Below are 17660 nucleotides of genomic sequence, written 5' to 3'. Positions count from 1 at the left end.
TGATCCTTCTACATCACTGTGTTCCCACCCAGGGACTTGCTGCACAGCCCAAGGCTGGGTTTGATGAAGTTGTTATTGATGGGGTCCTGGGCTCCCCTGACCCATAGGATGTGAGAATGGGCACTTCCAAAACCCTTCAAAGCCAGCCCAGGGACATTTGGTTTAGCACCCTTGTCCCTTCAGATATGGGCCCACTATTTCCTTCTCACCCTCCACAGCACCCCTAGAATTTCGCTATGAACACCAGAGCCTGCCTCATGGATAAACCGTCACTACTGCCTGCACTTTAGTTCTCTGACTTCCATGAAAGTCAAGATCTCTCCCTAAGATCTCCCCGATGTGTACACCCGTTGGATCTCTTAGGTTCACCAACTGTAGCCACATACTCCCTCCCCACCCCTTGACTGTACCCACTGGGGTAAGAGACACTCTCTCTGCTCAGTCCTGTGGGACTCCAGCCATTTAGGCCAGCCTCCCATACTCCCCGTCCAGCGGGGTACAAGGACCTCCTCAAACCTTCTCCCCCCTCTGGGCAGCAGGGCCTTTTAGCCTTGGCAGGCCTGGCCTGTATGTCCTTGCCCAGCCAGCCAGTGGGAAGGCAATTAGAAATTCATGGACAGAAGATGCCCAGTGCAGTGTTTCCTTTCGATCTGGCAGAGCGAAGCAAATTCTCTGAAAGCTTCTCAAAGAAGACTGACTGTGAGCACAGCCAGTACCTCCCCTGGGGCCCGAACACCAACCAAACGGCCCCTTCCAACACTGTCCCAAGGTTAATTGCCATGGTGGTATTGAAAAGACTGTGCCTTTCAAAACTGGTTTTTAAATTAAACTTTAAATTATTTTTTTATTTAAGTATACAATATTAGTTATATTAGCTTCAGATGACTTGACATTTTTAGACCTTACCTCGTGATCGCCCCACTAGTTCTAGTAATCATCTGTCACCCTGCCCGATTAAACATTTTAGTTTGAAATAAATGTTAGGTCCATACGCATTCAGCTGTAAGAAGTCATAGGGAGATCCTGTGTACCCTAGGCTCAGTTCCCCCAGGGTAGCATCTTCCAAAACTGTAATACAACATCCCACCCAGGGTGTTAACACTGATAGAGTCAAGACAGAGAACGTTTCCATCACCTCAAGGATCCCTCCTGCTGCCCTATAATAGCCACGCCCACTTCTCTCCTGCTCCCACCCACAAATCTGGTCTCTCTTTCTATAACGTTGTCACCTCGGGAGCCCTGTGTGCATGGAGTTACAGGGTGTCACCCTTTGGGACTGGCTTTTTCTCTCCTCAGCATAATGCTTGGAGATGCCTCCAGGTTGCTGCCCGTATCCATAGCTTGTTCCTTTGGGTTGCTGAATTGTGTCCCGCGGAATGGATGTGCCAGGGCTTGTTTCACTATTTGTCCGTCGAAGGACATCAGGGTTGTTCCCAGTTTGGGGCTATTACAAATAAAGCGGCTCTAAATATTCATGTGCAGGTTTTGTGCCAATATAAATGCCCAAGAATTCAGTTGCTGATCCCATGGTAGGTGCATGCTTGGTTTTTTATGAAACTGCCAAATTGCTTTCCAGGGTGCCTGTTTTATTTCACAGTCATCATCTTAAGTATAAAAAACTTACTTTTCTTTGCATTATTTTACCCTCCCTCATTGGCAACATCATTGTCTTAAATATTTCCTCTACTTATATTTAGAATCACATCAGACCATATTATAATTTTTACTTCAACTATTAAATATATGAGAGAAGGAAGGTCTAATGTATTTAACTATTTTTCTTTTTAAAATTTATTTTCATTATAGTTGACGTATTATATTAGTTTCAACATTTATATACCTTACAGATAAGTCTAGTTATTAATTATAATGTTGTTATTACTGTAGTATTGACTATATTCCCTGTGCTGTACATTACATCCCATGACTTATTTTTTATAACTGGCAGTTTGTACTTCTTAATTCCCTTCCTCTTTTCCCCCATTTCCCCCTCCCCCCAACTTCCTTTCCCTCTGGCAACCATGAGTTGTTCTCTGTATCTATGAGTTTCTATTTTGTTTTTTGTTTGTTTGTTTGTTTGTTTTTTAGATTCTACATGTAAGTGAAATCATCTGGCATTTGTCTTGCTCTGTCTGACTTATTTCACTTAGCACAATACTCTCTAGATGCATCCATGTTTTCACAATGACAGGATTTCATTCTTTTTATGGCTGAGTAATATCCCATTATATATTGTTCTTTTATTGTTCCCTTTCTGTTTAAGAACTTCCTTTAGCCATTATTTTAGGGTAGGTCTGCCAGTGAGAAATTCTCTTCATTTTCCTTTGCCTAAGAAAATCTTGACTTCCCCATCATTCCTAAAGGATATTTTCACAAGATACATGATTCTGGATTGAGGATTCTTTTTTTTTTTTTTTTTTTTTTAGCACTTGGAAGCTGTTGTGCCACCTCTCTCTGGCCTCCATGGTTTCTGATAAACTGAAAAATATAACCAAATAAAATAACCATATTTCTCTTAGGTAAGGTATTGTTTCACTCCCACTACTTTCAAATTTTTTGTGTCTGTAATTCTCAGAAGGTTGACAATGATGAGTCTTGGGGTCGATTTCTTTGGGCTTATTCTCTTTGGAGTTTGCTCAGCTTCTTGAACCTGTAGTCTTTGAATTCCTGTTCAGCTCCTGCCTCCTTTTCCTCCACTTCTGGGACTTTGATGGCGGGAAGAATATTAGATCTTTCATTCCAGTCTCACAGGTCCCAGAGGCTCTACACGTTTATGTGTAGTCCATCTTCTCTGTTGGTCAGATTGTAGCTTGATCTATCTTCCAGTTCACTGATTCTTTCCTCTGGCCCCTCCACTCTACTGAGCCTATCCAGTAACGTTTTAATTTTGGTTATTTTATTGGTTACATTTTTCAGTTCTCAAATTTCTATTTGATTGTTCTTTATATTTTCTGTTTCTTTGCTGAGACTTGGTTGTGGTTCTTTCTCTGTTTGATGCATGGTCATAATTGTTAAAGTATTTTTTTTTTAATCATGGCTGTTTTAAAACCTTTGTCCAACAATTCTAACATCTGTTACCTCAGTGTTGGCATCTTTTTTATCCTTCAGTCTGAGATGTCCTGGTTCTTGGTATGATGAGTGATTTTTTTTATTAAAATCTGGACATTCTTGTATTATGTAATGAGATTGGATCTTATTTAAACTTCTGTTTTAACTGGTTTTCTGACATCACTCTAGCAGGGGAAGGTAAGGGTGCTGCCTCATTACTGACAGGTGGAAGGAGACGTCCAGACTCTCCACTTGGCCTCCATTGACACCCAAGGCCAGGATCCTCATTACTGCTGGGCAGGGGTGGGAGTTTGCACACTGCCCCCCACCCCTAGCCCCTGCCATGGTCTTCCACACTGCAGTGGAAGGTGGGCCTGTCACCCCTGGGCAGTGGTGAAGGTCCTGACCCTCCACTAGCCTCCTCTAAACACCCAGGAGGGGAGGGGAGGGGAGCCCAGGTCCAGGTCCCCTGTGTGTTCTCCACTGACCCTGTTGGCAGGAGACAGGGGGTTTGTGAATGCCCAGGGCGTGAGGAGAATGCAAGTCCCGGCTCCCTACTTGGCCTCCTCTGGCATCACCTCAAACATAGGAAGGCGGAGGGGTGCCTCCTGACTGCTTGGCAAGGGTGGAAGTCCAGGCTCCCCAGTCAGCCTTTGTTGGCAGGGCAAGATTTCCCTGCAGGGTTTGGCTGGAGTAGAGAAGTTATTGTCTAAAAAGTTTTCTGCCTTATAGGCTGGCCTTTTCTTCATCCTTTGGCTAGAGAAAGCAGGTTTGATTTCTTTCCTTCTTTTTAATGCCTGCTCCTTTTGGCATTTCTGGGTTGCCGGCTTCCTTAGCTCCAAGTCTGAGAATATAGAAGAGAGAATGCAGGAAACTTACCTGCATATTGTTGCTCAGGTCCCAAGGCCTCTAGCCAGTCTGACTTCTCTCCACCTTTCAGTCTTCTTAGGTTTGTCTTATATATAACGTTCCATGGTTTTGTTGTGCTTAAAGTCCAACTTGCCAGAAGCAGAAGTCCTATAATTATTTAACATCCAAGAAGTTCAGACATAACATTCATGGTTCCTGCTACTAATTTCCTGATGGGTATTTGGTTAGGTTCTTGTGATAATGAATTCCCTCTTGAGGTCGAATGTGATTTAGCATGATTTTATTGGGCAAGAATATTTGTGTTCCCCTCAGAAACTTCAGAGGGAAGTCTGGCATGTGACTTTTTAAAAGAAAAAAAGCTTTTCTTTTTCCTCTTCTCTGTAAGATATTGAAATCCAGAAACTAGACCAGAGAGGGTATATGACAAACAATGGATATTTATTAGATCCATGCCCCTGAGAAGTCATCAATTTCTTTGTCCTTGTCCAGCTTATTGAGGGCGGGACTAGGCTCCTCAGCAAGGCTAAGAACAGCTAAGTTTGTGTCTAGCACCTACTCTGCCAGGCACTTACTAGATGCTTTATATATTTTTCTTCATTTTGTTAATCCTCGTAGCCACTCTGTAGGTGTATTATTGAAGTTATTTTTTACATGAGAAACTAAAGTTCACAGAGTAGCAGGCCTAGGGTTTCAGCTCAGGCCTGCCCAAGTCCAAAGCTTGTGCTCATATAAGGCTGACTCTTTGGGGTATATTTATCTCCATTTTAGAGATAAGGAAACTGAGTACAGAGGTGTTTCTAATACATTCTGAAAAACCCTTGAGGTGAGCTATGCAAAGGCCGAGGCCTCACAGAGGGGATGGGAGGGAAGGTAAAGGGGTTTTGGGGGAAAGACTAATCATGCTGTGTCCCTAAGGACACAGGCCCCTCGCCCACAAGGGAGACTTTCTATAAGGAAAGGCAGGCCACAAAGGCCAGTGGGGAATCATTGCCAATGGCAACCAGCTATGCAGGGGGAAGGTGTCCATCCTGTTTAATGGGATGACTCTACCTTCTAAGGATCTGCTTCTCTTCCTCCCAACGGCCTCACTGACCCCCTTCCTAGCTGCCAACAGTATGAGGTTCCTCCAACCATAAACCCACTAACTAGATCTGTCCAGAGGGGCAGCTCTGGATGAAGAAGGGCCAGTGCAAGATCCAAGGCTCTTGGGGGGTAAAAGGCAATGGCAACTTCTTTCCTTGCTTTTCAACTGGCAGAACAAAATGTTATTTCCAAAAAGCCAGGGGGACTGTACTTTTTGCTTGGGCCTGGGAGGCTTGCAATAAAGCTATCTAATTAAATTTTCCAGCAAAGAAAGAATAGTCACCAGACTCAAGGAGAAAACACTGTGTTTTCCTAAGCCAGAAAATGTTGTCATAATCTGAACTCGGCCAGGAAAAAAGGTCCAAAAAGTGATTTCATTCAGAAGAAAAAAAAAAAAAAATTTCTAAAAGAGGAAAGTGACTGAATACTGGGAATTGACCCCTGCAAAAGCAATGATAGAAGCAGGGAGGGTCACAGGGCCTGCACTAGAGCAGGCACATGTAAACATCTGCATCAGATAAACAAAGCCCTCACGTGATGGGAGAAGAAGCCTATCAGACAAAATCGACAGCCCTTTATTTTGTTTCATCAGTTTTATTGGTCATATATCCAGAATTCATTATATAAATCTTTCAAAATAACTAGGTTTTACAAGAATAGTTTATAATTCAGCTCTGATTGCACAAATACGTGACACAGGAAACCATTTTTACAAATACATGTTTTCTTATAAGAATACTTCAATAAAGAAAATAAGTCTCTGTACATCTTACAGTAAATTTTATGCAGTTTTCCCCCATTCAATCATCATTTTATGATTTTCTATCACAGTATGTCCATCACATCCAATAAACCAAATCACAATTTGCTGCTGCTTCTCCCTTTCAGCTATTATTGAGACTCACACTGTTGAGAGTTTTTAGGCTTCTCTTTCCCATCTTTCCTGATCTGAAAGAATTCACATATTTAGGCTAGAAGGGGTCATTTAAACAACACTCCTTCTAAATACAACTTGTATCGGGTTAATTACTGCGCCTGGTGAAGATCTTTTCACTTGCACTTGGCTACGGCAGCTGGTAGTTTTACCCCCGCTGTATCAAGCAGAAGGGAAAATCCTTGCATGCCTACGTTTCTAAACTGCAAAAGCGAAACTCTAGAAACAAGAGTTAAATACAAGTATTAAGAAAGCTAAAACATGTGCTATTGATTAGAGAACAGTTTTAAATTCAAGGTCTCTCCCAGGCTGAAGACATAAAATAAAAGTATAAGGATATGGCAGTAGTTTCATAAAATATTGAAAAACTGGAAAAGGCTAATCTCTTAGGTCAGTGGTGTATCATATCCAAGTGCCAGAAGATACAGACTCTGGCTAGCTGAACTCAATATCTGACATTCATGTGAGGCTGTGGCTTTGAAATAGCTTAATCAATACTCACTTGCCCAAAGCAAGTAATCATTTAAGCCAGGGAACTTTACAGAATACTGACCACGTTTTCCTGAAGAGACAGGACCCACAAGGGGGAACATTTGGCATTGATTCCATTCCTTCACTGTTACTGAAAAGTGTGTCCACTTGGCAAAGCTCATACTTTTCAGGTAGCATGAATTGAAACCAAGAGAACAGCAGTATTCTACAGTCCTGCTCCTGAGAGCTCAGCTCCATTATCCATATTCTTACAAACACTCTTCACTCAAGCCCTTGTCCAACAGGAGATTTAACAGTACTTGGGGACAATGTGTCCTATTTCTCTCGACTTCTTTCTCACACCAGTGTCACACTTGCTACAGGTTTTTACCAAAATACTTCAGCAGTAATTGGAAATGAATTATTCTGCATTACTGAAAGTGTTCGATCACATTATAATGGGTCACATTTGCATAATAACTAGGAGATGGTCAAATAATGTCTACTGTAATGATTTTGCAAATTCAGCATAGTCGATGTATCCATCGTTGTTCTTGTCATCGTCTCTTAAAACACCATCTATTAAGTTAATCAGTTCCTCTTCGCTCATCGGTGGTTCCTGTTCATTTCCTCCCTACAAAATTTAAATGAGACAATGAGTTGGCACATTTTACTGGAAGTGCTTAGCTAATTTCCAAAATGTTCATGCTCATAGGTGTCTAAAAACTCCTTCAATGTAGTATGTGGCTACTTTCTAGGAATCCACAAACCATATATCAGATATAGTCAATTCATAGTAATCTAATTTAGAAATTATATTTGCCAGTTAGAAGAAAGATATGATCAAAGTAGGCCCTTGCTTATTTATTTTAAAAATTACTTCTCATCCTTTTCTAATTACAAAAGTCATCCATGTACACTGTAGAAAGCTAGATATGGTTTATACAGAATTATGTGTTTCAGCAGGGAGTGGGGGTGGGCTACAAGAGTTCAATGGGGCGGGGGAGGGGACACATGTAATACTATCAACAATAAAGATTTTTTTTTTTAAGAATGACGTGTTTCACAGACTCCAGGACCCACAAACCCATCCTAGAGAAAAGCTTACAGCTCAGGCCCTCCCGAGGACCAGCTGTGGGCACCATCTGCCCTGATACAGTAAGAAACAGTCCACCTGGACTAGACCTTGGGTGAGGACGAGAGGAAGAAGGCCTGCCGACCAGAGCAGACCCTGCTCCAGAGGCTCCCTGTGCCAAGTGCTAAGCTATCGCTGCTCACATCCTGTGACAATTCTTCCTTTGGCACCTCTCCCATATCTACCTTTCCTCTCCTATCGCCACCACCACCCTCGCCTTCCAGGACTCTGAACCCATTCTTCTTGCTCATACCAGACTCTCCTCATGCCTATCAGTCAGCCTCCCACAGCAAAGGATGTTCCCTAAACACTGCTCTAGTCACACCATCTCCAGTATGAAGCTATTCGCTCTCCCCACGGACTTCAAAGTCAACCCAAACCTGCTCTCCTGCTCACCAACGTTGCTTCCCCTCCTCTCTCTACACTGCAGTGTGCAGAGCAGAACAGGCATTAGATCTGAAGACAAAAGAGCTCAATTTCAGTTTCCTCCCCTCTAAAATCAGGTAATAACAATGCCTGCCCCTGCCTTCTCAAAGGCTGTTGCAAAGATCGGGTGAGAACTCTAACCTACTTAAAAGTGCTTTGCAAACTGCTTTGTTCACAGCACTGTACAAACCCTCCATTATTGCTGAGCCCCTTGGTCCCTTGGTTCCCCATTCTTCTCAAATAAAATGACGTCTTCCCTGCTCTGCATTTTGAACATGGTTTGCCCGTTTTCAAACTCCGGTATGCAGCAGAAATGCCTGTAGCTCTTGCTAAAGACACAAGGCCCTGAGGCTTCAGCTGTAGCAGGCCACCCTCTGCAAGAAGGACCACTAAACAGGAAGAGACAGAACAGAGTGATGAGCGGAAAGAAGAGAAGCAACAATACTATTGCACTGGGCAGCACGGGTCATCAAGACGGGGAACTGAAGTACCAAAGGGAGGCCTTACCGCGAGGCTGCCCAGTGCACCACTGCCTGACCTACCTCCTTATGGACATGAGTGATGGCTGTGGAAAGTTCTAGGCCGTCAAGCAAATTATTGCCATCATAATCGTGCATTTTGAAATAATGGAGCTGCAGTTCTTGTGGAGACATCTCCGCCTCAGGTTTGTTGATGACACCTTCTAGATGTTCCATGATATGCCTAGGAACCAACAGTTAGACTTAGACCACTTGGCAGGGACAGTGGGATCATGCCAAAACCTTAAGGACTCTTAAAAGTTCAAATTTTGAAACTCATCCATTGAGAAACAGGGGCAGGCCACACTCAAGGATGGCAGGTATAGGCAAGGCCGTGAAGGGAGCAGGAATAAAACAAAACACTGCATCTATTATGCTGGCAAGAGTATGAGTGATTTTTCCTCTTTATTACTAGAATGTTGTTATAACAGTTTTTGAGGCTATCAATTAAAAAATTTTTTCTTTTTAAAGCAATTCAAGGATAACAGAGTGTAAGGTGTAAGGCTAACTGACCCAAGACAAAAGTTGCAACAAATGATTCAATGTTTGTGCCAATAAAAAAAGAAAATGGTCTTGTCACAGTCAAGAAACCTTAGCTCTAGTCTGGATTCCACCACCATGACTGCGTGTGTGTGTGTGTGTGTGTGTGTGTGTGTGTGTGTGTGTGTGTGTGTATCTATCTATCTGTGGTGAGAGACAGAATGAGTTCAGGCAAGCCATTTATCCCATTTGGGCCTCAAGATCCTCCACTGGTGATATGATGATGAAAAAAGGAATACCTGGCTTACAGGTGGATGTAAGGAATCCATATCATCCTTGAGAAATGCAAGCAGAAGGAAGAGAGAACTGAGTGTGCCATGGCAGCTGGCTGCAGCTGCGGAGGAAGGGGAGACCCCGGCCACAGCACTGGCTGAATACGTACTCTTGGTCGTGCACTGTGTGCTTATCCAGCCCCATGCTGCCGGGATGGGAAGAACCGGCCCCAGGCTGCTCGGCCCTGGTACCTGAGGCACAAAAGGCCCAGAGCAGGCCGCACAGGAAGGGGGTTCTGAGCAGCTGTAGAGATCTCATGGTCGCTGGCACCTGGGAGGTGGGGAACACAGAAGATGAACGTGAGAACACCAGAGCTAAAGTTCTTTCAAGACTCAAAACAGTGTGCTCCTGAGAAACCTGAGAAAGAAGCAAAGTTGGGGAAGAGAGTATGTTAAACTGACTCCAAGGCCAGCTCCGCCACTCGTCCACCAGACTCTAGGTCCCCAGCACTCAAATGGACAGGTCTATGACACTTCCGGAAGCACCTCCAGAAGGCCGAGCAATGCACAGAGAGCTTCAATGGGTGTGAGGATCATTCCTGCCTACAAGAAGCTTACAGCCCTAGCTGGTTTGGCTCAGTGGATAGAGCATCAGCCTGTGGACTGAAGGGTCCCGGGTTCAATTCCGGTCAAGGGCACGTGCCCAGGTTGCAGGCTCGATCCCAGTGGGGGGCGTGCAGGAGGCAGCTGATCAATGATACTCTCTCAGCATTGATGTTTCTATCTCTCTCTCTCACTCCCTTCCTCTCTGAAATCAATAAAAATATTTAGAAAAAAAAAAAAAAAGAAGCAGCAGCAGCTTACAATCTGGTGAGAGCAATACTTCCCACCGAGAGGGCTCATAAAGGCAGAACGTGAGGTGTCCTAAAGACAGGTAAACCCTCTGAGAGTTCACAGAAAGAAGTTTCCTCTGGGTGAGGGGAAATCAGAGAGTGCTGACAGGCATGGGGACTTCAGCTGGGCCTGGATGGATGAGTGTGCTGTGGACCTGCAGGGACTGAAGGACTAAGGGATTGGTGGGAGTAGAGTGGCAGGTGCAGCGAAATGGGAAAGAAACTCCAAGTGGTTTAGTTGGTCTGGAGCCCAGAGAGTGTGAAGTAGGAACAACAGGCTGCAAAGGTTGACCAGGCAGTACTGAACATCACGTGGCAGGGTCGGCCAAGGGGACTGAAGTTCCTGGGGATTCCTGAGTGGGAGATGAGATCAGAGCTTGTTTGCAGAATGGCTCCACTGGCAGCACAATTGGGAAGGTATTTAGTGGAGAAAAGGTAGTTGAGGGAAGCGATGAGGTGGGTCAGTTCAAGGCCAGCACAGAGAAGAAGACATTACCCCGTGCCTCGTCCACTTTCAGGGCTGTGACAGGCAAGTAGTTTAACGACGTGAAAGAGCTTTGGAAAGAAGGGGGGTACACAGAAATTAGGAATCCATCAAGTACTCCCATTGGCTAGACCTGGGATTGTGGTCAACAAAAGGAAGGCAGTCAGCTACAGAGCAAGCTCCCCGAGGTCGGGAGTGCTTTGTTCCCATCAACATTCCCCACCAAGGCTCACACAGGGCTTTACTGACTGTTAAACTGCAAGTCCTGGTCCTTCCTGGGGCTTATGGACTGATCTCCAACAGGAAGGGGAAAGACAGCCAGGAGACCTGCACACCAATACAAAGAAAGCCCCGACTAACACATTCACTTCCTAAAAGGCAGTGCAGATTCTGCTGGATAACAAGGGCCAGTAATTCCTAAGGGGCCAACTGTAGCCACAGCCCCAAACCTATAGCTGTAAATATAAAGCATAGCTACTGGTCATACCCTTCCACACGCTACACACGGAGCTCAGCTCCGAAGCTTTGCCATCTCTACTCCCTGTACCTGGGCTGGGAAGTAGACGTGTTGCAGCCCCCTCACCCATCCTAAAAGGAAGGACCCTGGAAAATGCCACTCCTACCACATTTAGGAAAATTTTCCAAACCTACGTTGCCTATCAGCAGTATAACCTCCCATGGCCCCCTCCCTAAGGGGACAGTAGTCACTGGGATGTATCACTTAAGGGTGAAAAAGCAGCATCTAGTCTTATTACTAAGGAGGGATGTCAATAATTGGAAAAGATGTTCAATATATATGAAACAAAAAACAGGCTGCAAAAGTCTGTAAAGAAAAATTCACTTTTGTAAAAAAGAATGTATGTAGCCCAGCTGGTGTTGCTCGGTGGTTGAGTGTTGACCTATGAACCAGGAGGTCACAGTTCGATTCCCGGTCAGGGCATATGCCCAGACTGCGGGCTGGATCCCCAGTAGGGGGCGAGCAGGAGATAGCCAGTTGATAGTTCTCTCTAATCATTGATGTTTCTATCTCTCTCTCCTCTCTGAAATCAATATATATATATAAAATGTATGCATATTTCACACACAGAACAACAACTAAAAATAAAGATTATCTTCTGAGTCATGAGACTAGTAGTGGTTTTTATTTTTACTTTCCTATTGCTTCTAAAATTTCTACTATAAACATGTTTTTTATTTACAAATCTGTATTTAATGTAACTCATCCCATAATTTTGTTCCAATGTTATATGGCTGGAATGAAAAAGGGGCTTCCAGTTCTCATTTCTAGAAAACAATTCAGAAACAGAAACCACATTTCCAATTTTACCAAATAAAAGTGTCCAGACCCTGGTAAGGCCACTGTCACTGTACCTGGTACCAGAAAACAAGGTTTCGAGTTACTCTCAGCCGTGACTGCACAGGCCGGAACAGAACAGAACAGTTTGTTAGAGTTCTGGACAGGAGGGATCAGAGTGGGAAGCCAGTTCCTCCCAAGCCTTTCAGACTCCTACACCTTAAAGGCCTTTCTCCAGCAAGCCTTCTTCAACTTCAAGCCTGGCGTAGGTGCTCTTCCCATATGCTCCTGAGTGCGTCCCTTCAGGCAACAGCTGTGAACATGGTCTTGAACAACGCCTGATTACTGTCGGTGCCCTTTGCTGGACTGGGCTTTGTGAGGGTGGGGCCTGCATCTACATTCCTAGCATCAAGCACAGTACAGTGACAGTCCTCAGCCTGTGTGCCATGGTCCCTGAGGGGAGGGGGGAGGAGGGAGTCCCACTTTACGAACATGCTGCCAAGTTTTGATGTCAATGTAACTGAACATAAAACTACTTTGTTTTTTAAGATATCTATCAGATAGTTGAGCTAAATGATCACTAAACCCATAGCACCATTTCCTATAACTATGTGGTTGGAAACTCAGTATATCAAATTGGGGGAGGGGGAGGGTTCTATTCAAAGAACACCAAAGTGATTGGTAGTATAATAACTATGGGTCCAAATGATCCCTTCTTCAAGGGAGGCAGAATAACGGCCAAGAACCATTAATGCTGAGTATGTCCCATAGTGGTTTGCTGTTGCAGGTTTCTAACTACAGGCATACTGCGTTTTGTTGCTGAGCTACCTAGCCTGGGCTTTTGCATAACTTTTCTATGCAGTGGGAATCCAAAAAACTCACGTGACTCACTTTATTGCGAAATTCGCTTTATTGTGGTGGCCAGGAACCAAGCCTGTAATATCTCCAAGGTATGCCTGTATTAGATCACAACAAAAACCAAATCTATGAACACAAAGGAGAAACTCTCCCTCCAAGTGCTGTAATGACAGTAGGGAATCTGACTGCCACCTAACACTTTAAACTGTCACATTCGAAAAGAAACACAAGCAACTCCCTTCCGTCCCATGAACAAGTTGCATCATCTACACTCCAACCACTTAGTCCAAGGCCATGAGCAAACAGCCGGACAGATAAACCCCAGGAGTTCCTGACCTCTCTGGACTTTTTTGAGAAAATGTAAAGGCCACGTTGGAGAAAAACCCAAAGGAGGAGAGATTTCTGAAAGAGACTGCAGAATACAACCCATGCTTTGAGTCATCCTTCACAAGGAGCAGCCGCAGGCCTGGGAGCGCAGCACCTGACCATCCGCAGTCGAGAGATCCCGCAGTGCTGGGACTGTCAGAGTTCCCCTCGCTGCATCCTCTTGCAGTCCCAGAGCGTCGTTCCCACTGGTTCCATCTGTCTGTCCTCCCTCTTCCTTCCAGCCCAGTTCAAAATATCATCTCTGGATTCTTCCAGCCAAGATCACTTGTTCCCTCCTCTGACCTCAGTCTGCAGCTTCTCACACTCATTGTGGCCTTAACATATGGTCACATGCTGTTCTCCTTTTTTCCTCCCGCTCTGAGGGCTGGGAACCTATCTTTTCTGTCTCTCCTATTCCCCACTGAATGTATCACCAAGCGCTGAGCTGACCTACAGAGAGCAGACCTCCACGTCTGAATCAGGGCAGTGGGCCTGGGCCTTAGGTATGTTGTTCCCTATCACGAAAGATCTGGCCTAAGCTGGAAAAACAACTTCCCTTTGGAGCCTTCCTACCAGTGATTTGGCCTGGCCCACCCATCCCTCCCATTATGTAGTTTGGAGCCAGCCTTCCTCCCCTAAAGCCCACAGCAGCTGTTAACAGCTTTTCTCTCACACCAAAGGCCCTCAGTTAAGAATCCAAACTCAAAGCAGCCACACTCACCAACATCCAGACATCCTGTAGCCAGAGTCAAAGCCAAAGAAAAACTCTGGCCGGTACTTCCCTATTTAAAACTTCCATGGGCCTGAACTGAAGATGAGAAAATAACCAAGTTCCTAGGCCAGAGAAACCTCTACAGGGGTTGGGGGTTGAGAACAGATTCTGAAAGTGCAGGCATTTGATAACTGGGTCTATTTATTCATTCTGAGGAGCCCAAGGAGCTGCCATGCATGCTTCATTTATATATTTAACTAACATACTCTTTACTAACAGCCTGGTGCTGCACCAGGTGCTAAGGACAGGACTATGACTGAGACAAACTCCACTCACACAGATTACAACCTGTGGACCAGTTAAGACCCACAACCCATACCTGTAGTAATTCCTTAAGGACGAGGACGATTTTTTTCCAACCAAAGGATAGCACCTCAGGGGGAGGGAACATGATGTAGCAGACACCTGAGCTTAGAAGGAACTTGGTCTAACCCAGGAACTCAACAGTCCAATATGGTTGGAGACTCAGTATAGCAGAGACTGATGAGTTAAGAGTAAAAAGAGGACAGGCTAAGAAGGGGCTTGCAAGCTCTGTTGGATAGCGTGGAAGAGCAATGAGAAGCTACTAAAAGGTCGGAAAAGGAATGGTGTGGTGATCAGATACGTGTTTTAAGACCATCACTCGCTTTCCGGTACAGAACAAGCTCCAGAGGATCAACAAAGACATGCAGGGGACCAGTCAGGAGGCTACTGAGGTATTCCAGGGCAGAGATAACGGCGGCCTGAGCCAGCTGGAGCAGAGACTGGTAGTGGAAAGGTGGACATATCCAAGAGAGATCTGTGATGGATCCGATATGGGTGGTAAGGAGCACATGGGGTGAGAATGATGCCCAGGTTGTGGCTTGGGCACTGGGTGGGTGGCCGTGCCCGAGCCCAGATAGGGAACACAAGAGGAAATCACCTTCCCTCGCCTTCCCACTCCCGGGCATAGCCAAACCAAGCTCGCCCGGCCAGACAGGACCTGCTTATTCTCTCTTCCAGGAGGAGATGGGGAGGGGGGGTGGGCCGCGAGGGTCGGAGGAGAGGGGGTGCCAGCGGAGATCGGCTCCGGCAGGGCCCATCTGGCTTCACAGCCCCCAGCGGCTTGCCCCGAGAGATGCTCTGCTTCTAAGCCGGCTAAGCTTCCCGAGGCGGCTCGGGGGCTGAGACCCCCACGTAGGCCCTCCAGCCTCTCAACCTGAGCCCGACGCCCCAGGACCACAGAAGGGCGCAGGACCCAGCCCTGCTGAGGACCCCTGGGCGCCGCCCCACGGACCTCCTCCCCCAGGGTGGGGACACGGGCCTCACAAGCCGCAGCCACACCCGGGCTGCTGCCGGGTTCACTCACCCTCGCGGCCCGCAGCTGCCCAACTTTCCCAGACACGCAGCGACCCCGCGTGAGCCTCGCCAGCCCCCGTCCTCAGCGCCTTTCTCCCGGCCCCGCCCCCGACCTGCCGTGCGCAGGCGCGCTCTCTTCTGCCCGCCCATTGGCGCCGCGAGGCTCCGCCCTAGCCCGCCGCCCGGCTAGGTGTACGGCTTGGGAGATTCCACGTGTAATGGCCCGAGGGTCGGGCAGACGCCGTTCTTCCTGCTTCCCGAAGGCGACACTCGGCTACAGCCCGGTTTGGTTGACCTGAACACCCAGGGGCCCGGAAGGTTGCTAGGCGGGCCTGGAAGGTTGCTAGGAAACCCCGATGAACGTAGACCCGCATAGGACGTAGAGGGACAAAACCATTGGAGCGGACGCCAAGGCTAGCTTCCAGCTCCGCCTCCACTTCCACTTGCAAATTGGGAAGAAAGATAATAGGAATCCTAAATCCTTTCCTAATGAAAGGGCTGGAAGACGCTGGAGCCGGCCTTGAATCCTGAGTTTCCAAGACGGGCCTGCTTCCATACTCCGCTTTCTCAATTCCACAAAGCCGTCTTCTGCAACACCTACGCACTCACAGAGGTGTCCCACCAAGACTATGGGTGGCCCAGTTCAAATACCACCTCACCTGTGCAGTTCGTGAAATCAGCTGCTATCTCAATAGAAGGCAAGCATTAATAAAAATAAAAAAACACACGCCCATAAACAAAAGAAACGAATAGATAAGCCCTGCATAACCCTGCCCTTATACCTTTCCCTCCATACAAGACTGTCATTCAGCGAATAGCTATTGACCAGATGGGTAACTGAATGTGGAACTGTCATTTATTAAAACCTTTCTCCCATTTGGCTCTGTAAAGACACATAACCATTTTTCATATGAGCCTGGATTCAGAAAAAGAAAAAGAAAGTGCTTAAGTAAATGGTCCCAGAACCCTCACTGCATTTGGTTTTAGCAGATCAGTGCCTTGAAAGTTAGCCACAGCAACTGCCTTAAATAGTCACTTATTCCTGAGTGACTATTCATCAGTTTATTTTGTTACAAAGATTCCACATATGAGTGCGATCATGTGATACTTGTCTTTCTCTGACTGACTTAAATTTCACTTAGCATGATACTCTCCAGATCCCTCCATGCTGTCACAAAGGATAAGAGTCTTCTTTTTCACTGCAGCATAGTATTCCACGGAATAAATGTACCACAGTTTTTTTTAGTCTCATCTTCATCTGAGTTTGAAATCTGTCTGCCCTATCCCAGAGAAAAGTCCCAGGATCCCAAAGTCCCTGAAGAAACCTTATTAATCCAGGACCTCTTCTCTTTTCCTTACTCTGAAGTTTTAGTTTGATATAATTCATTTTCCAGTCCTGCACCTGCCATCCATCTATTTTTCTATTTGCTCATTTGTTCAATAATTCAGTAATATTTCTTGAGTACCTCCTTTGTACTGGGAGTTACTAGAGATACAAGTACAAATAAGAAATGGTCTCTTTCTTCAAGAAACTCAATGTCTCTTCTCCAAAGAGGACAAGATGGCCAAGAGGCATATGAAAAAATGCTCAACGTCACTAATGATCAGAGAGATGCAAATCAAAATGACAATGAAGTCCCATCTCACACCTGTCAGAATGGCTACCATCAACAAATCAACAAATGACAAGTGCTGGCAAGGATGTGGAGAAAAGGGAACCCTAGTACACCGTTGGTGGGAATGCAAACTGGAGCAACCATTATGGAAAACAGTATGGAGTTTCCTCAAAAAATTAAATATGGATCTGCCATTTGACCCAGTGATCCTACTTCTAGGAATATATCCTAAGAAACCTGAAACACTCATCAGAAAGAACGTATGCACCCTTATGTTCATAGCAGCACAATTTAGAATCGCTAAGATCTGGAAACAGCCCAAATGCCCATCAGTAGATGAGTGGATAAAAAAACTGTGGTACATTTATACCATGGAATACTATGCAGCAGTAAAAAAAAAAAGACTCTCTTACCCTTTGCTTACCTTTTGTGACAGCATGGAGGGATCTGGAGAGTATCATGCTAAGTGAAATAAGTCAGTCAGAGAAAGACAAGTATCACATGATCGCACTCATATGTGGAACCTAAGTAACAAACTGATGAACGGAGTGGATCCAGAGACTCAAGCATGGAACAGAGTGCGGAATCTCAGAGGGAAGGTGCGGGAGGGTGGGTGGGTGGGAGGTAATCAACCAAAGACCTTGTATGCATATATGTGTAATCCATGGACACAGACAATAGGGTGCTGAAGGTCTGGCGGGGGGGGGGGGGAGGGGGGAACGAGCTGGAGGGGGCCAATGGGGGGGAAGGGGGGGACATATGTAATACTTTCAACAATAAAGAATTATTAAAAAAAAAAAAAAAAAAAAGCTCAGTGTCTGAT

General features: G+C 45.6%; 1 protein-coding gene across 1 annotated transcript; it reads right to left on the bottom strand.

Annotated features, from left to right (window-relative positions):
• Positions 1-5561: 5561 nt before the first annotated feature.
• On the bottom strand, positions 5562-15345 carry MCFD2 (multiple coagulation factor deficiency 2, ER cargo receptor complex subunit). The gene is made up of 4 exons (XM_080682984.1): positions 15232-15345; positions 9408-9568; positions 8510-8669; positions 5562-7040 (listed from the first exon to the last, which is right to left on the bottom strand). The coding sequence occupies exons 2-4, from the start codon at positions 9554-9556 to the stop codon at positions 6909-6911; spliced, it is 441 nt and encodes a 146-aa protein (XP_080539110.1). The 5' UTR covers positions 9557-9568; positions 15232-15345; the 3' UTR covers positions 5562-6908.
• Between the last annotated feature and the right edge of the window lie 2315 nt (positions 15346-17660).

This window comes from Plecotus auritus (genome assembly GCF_963455305.1).
Source record: "Plecotus auritus genome assembly, chromosome: 8".
In the NCBI taxonomy this organism is placed as follows: domain Eukaryota; kingdom Metazoa; phylum Chordata; class Mammalia; order Chiroptera; family Vespertilionidae; genus Plecotus; species Plecotus auritus.
Note: the sequence above shows the minus strand (reverse complement) of the source record. Positions and strands in the feature narration are given on the sequence as shown.

Excerpts from the sequence above, each read along its gene's own strand:
- MCFD2 (XM_080682984.1), bottom strand. The coding sequence starts at position 9,556 with ATGAGATCTCTACAGCTGCTCAGAACCCCCTTCCTGTGCGGCCTGCTC. Across the intron at positions 8,670-9,407 it reads CACACAGTGCACGACCAAGA|GCATATCATGGAACATCTAG; the intron begins GTACGTATTCAG and ends GTTGGTTCCTAG. Across the intron at positions 7,041-8,509 it reads TCACTCATGTCCATAAGGAG|GGAGGAAATGAACAGGAACC; the intron begins GTAGGTCAGGCA and ends TAAATTTTGTAG.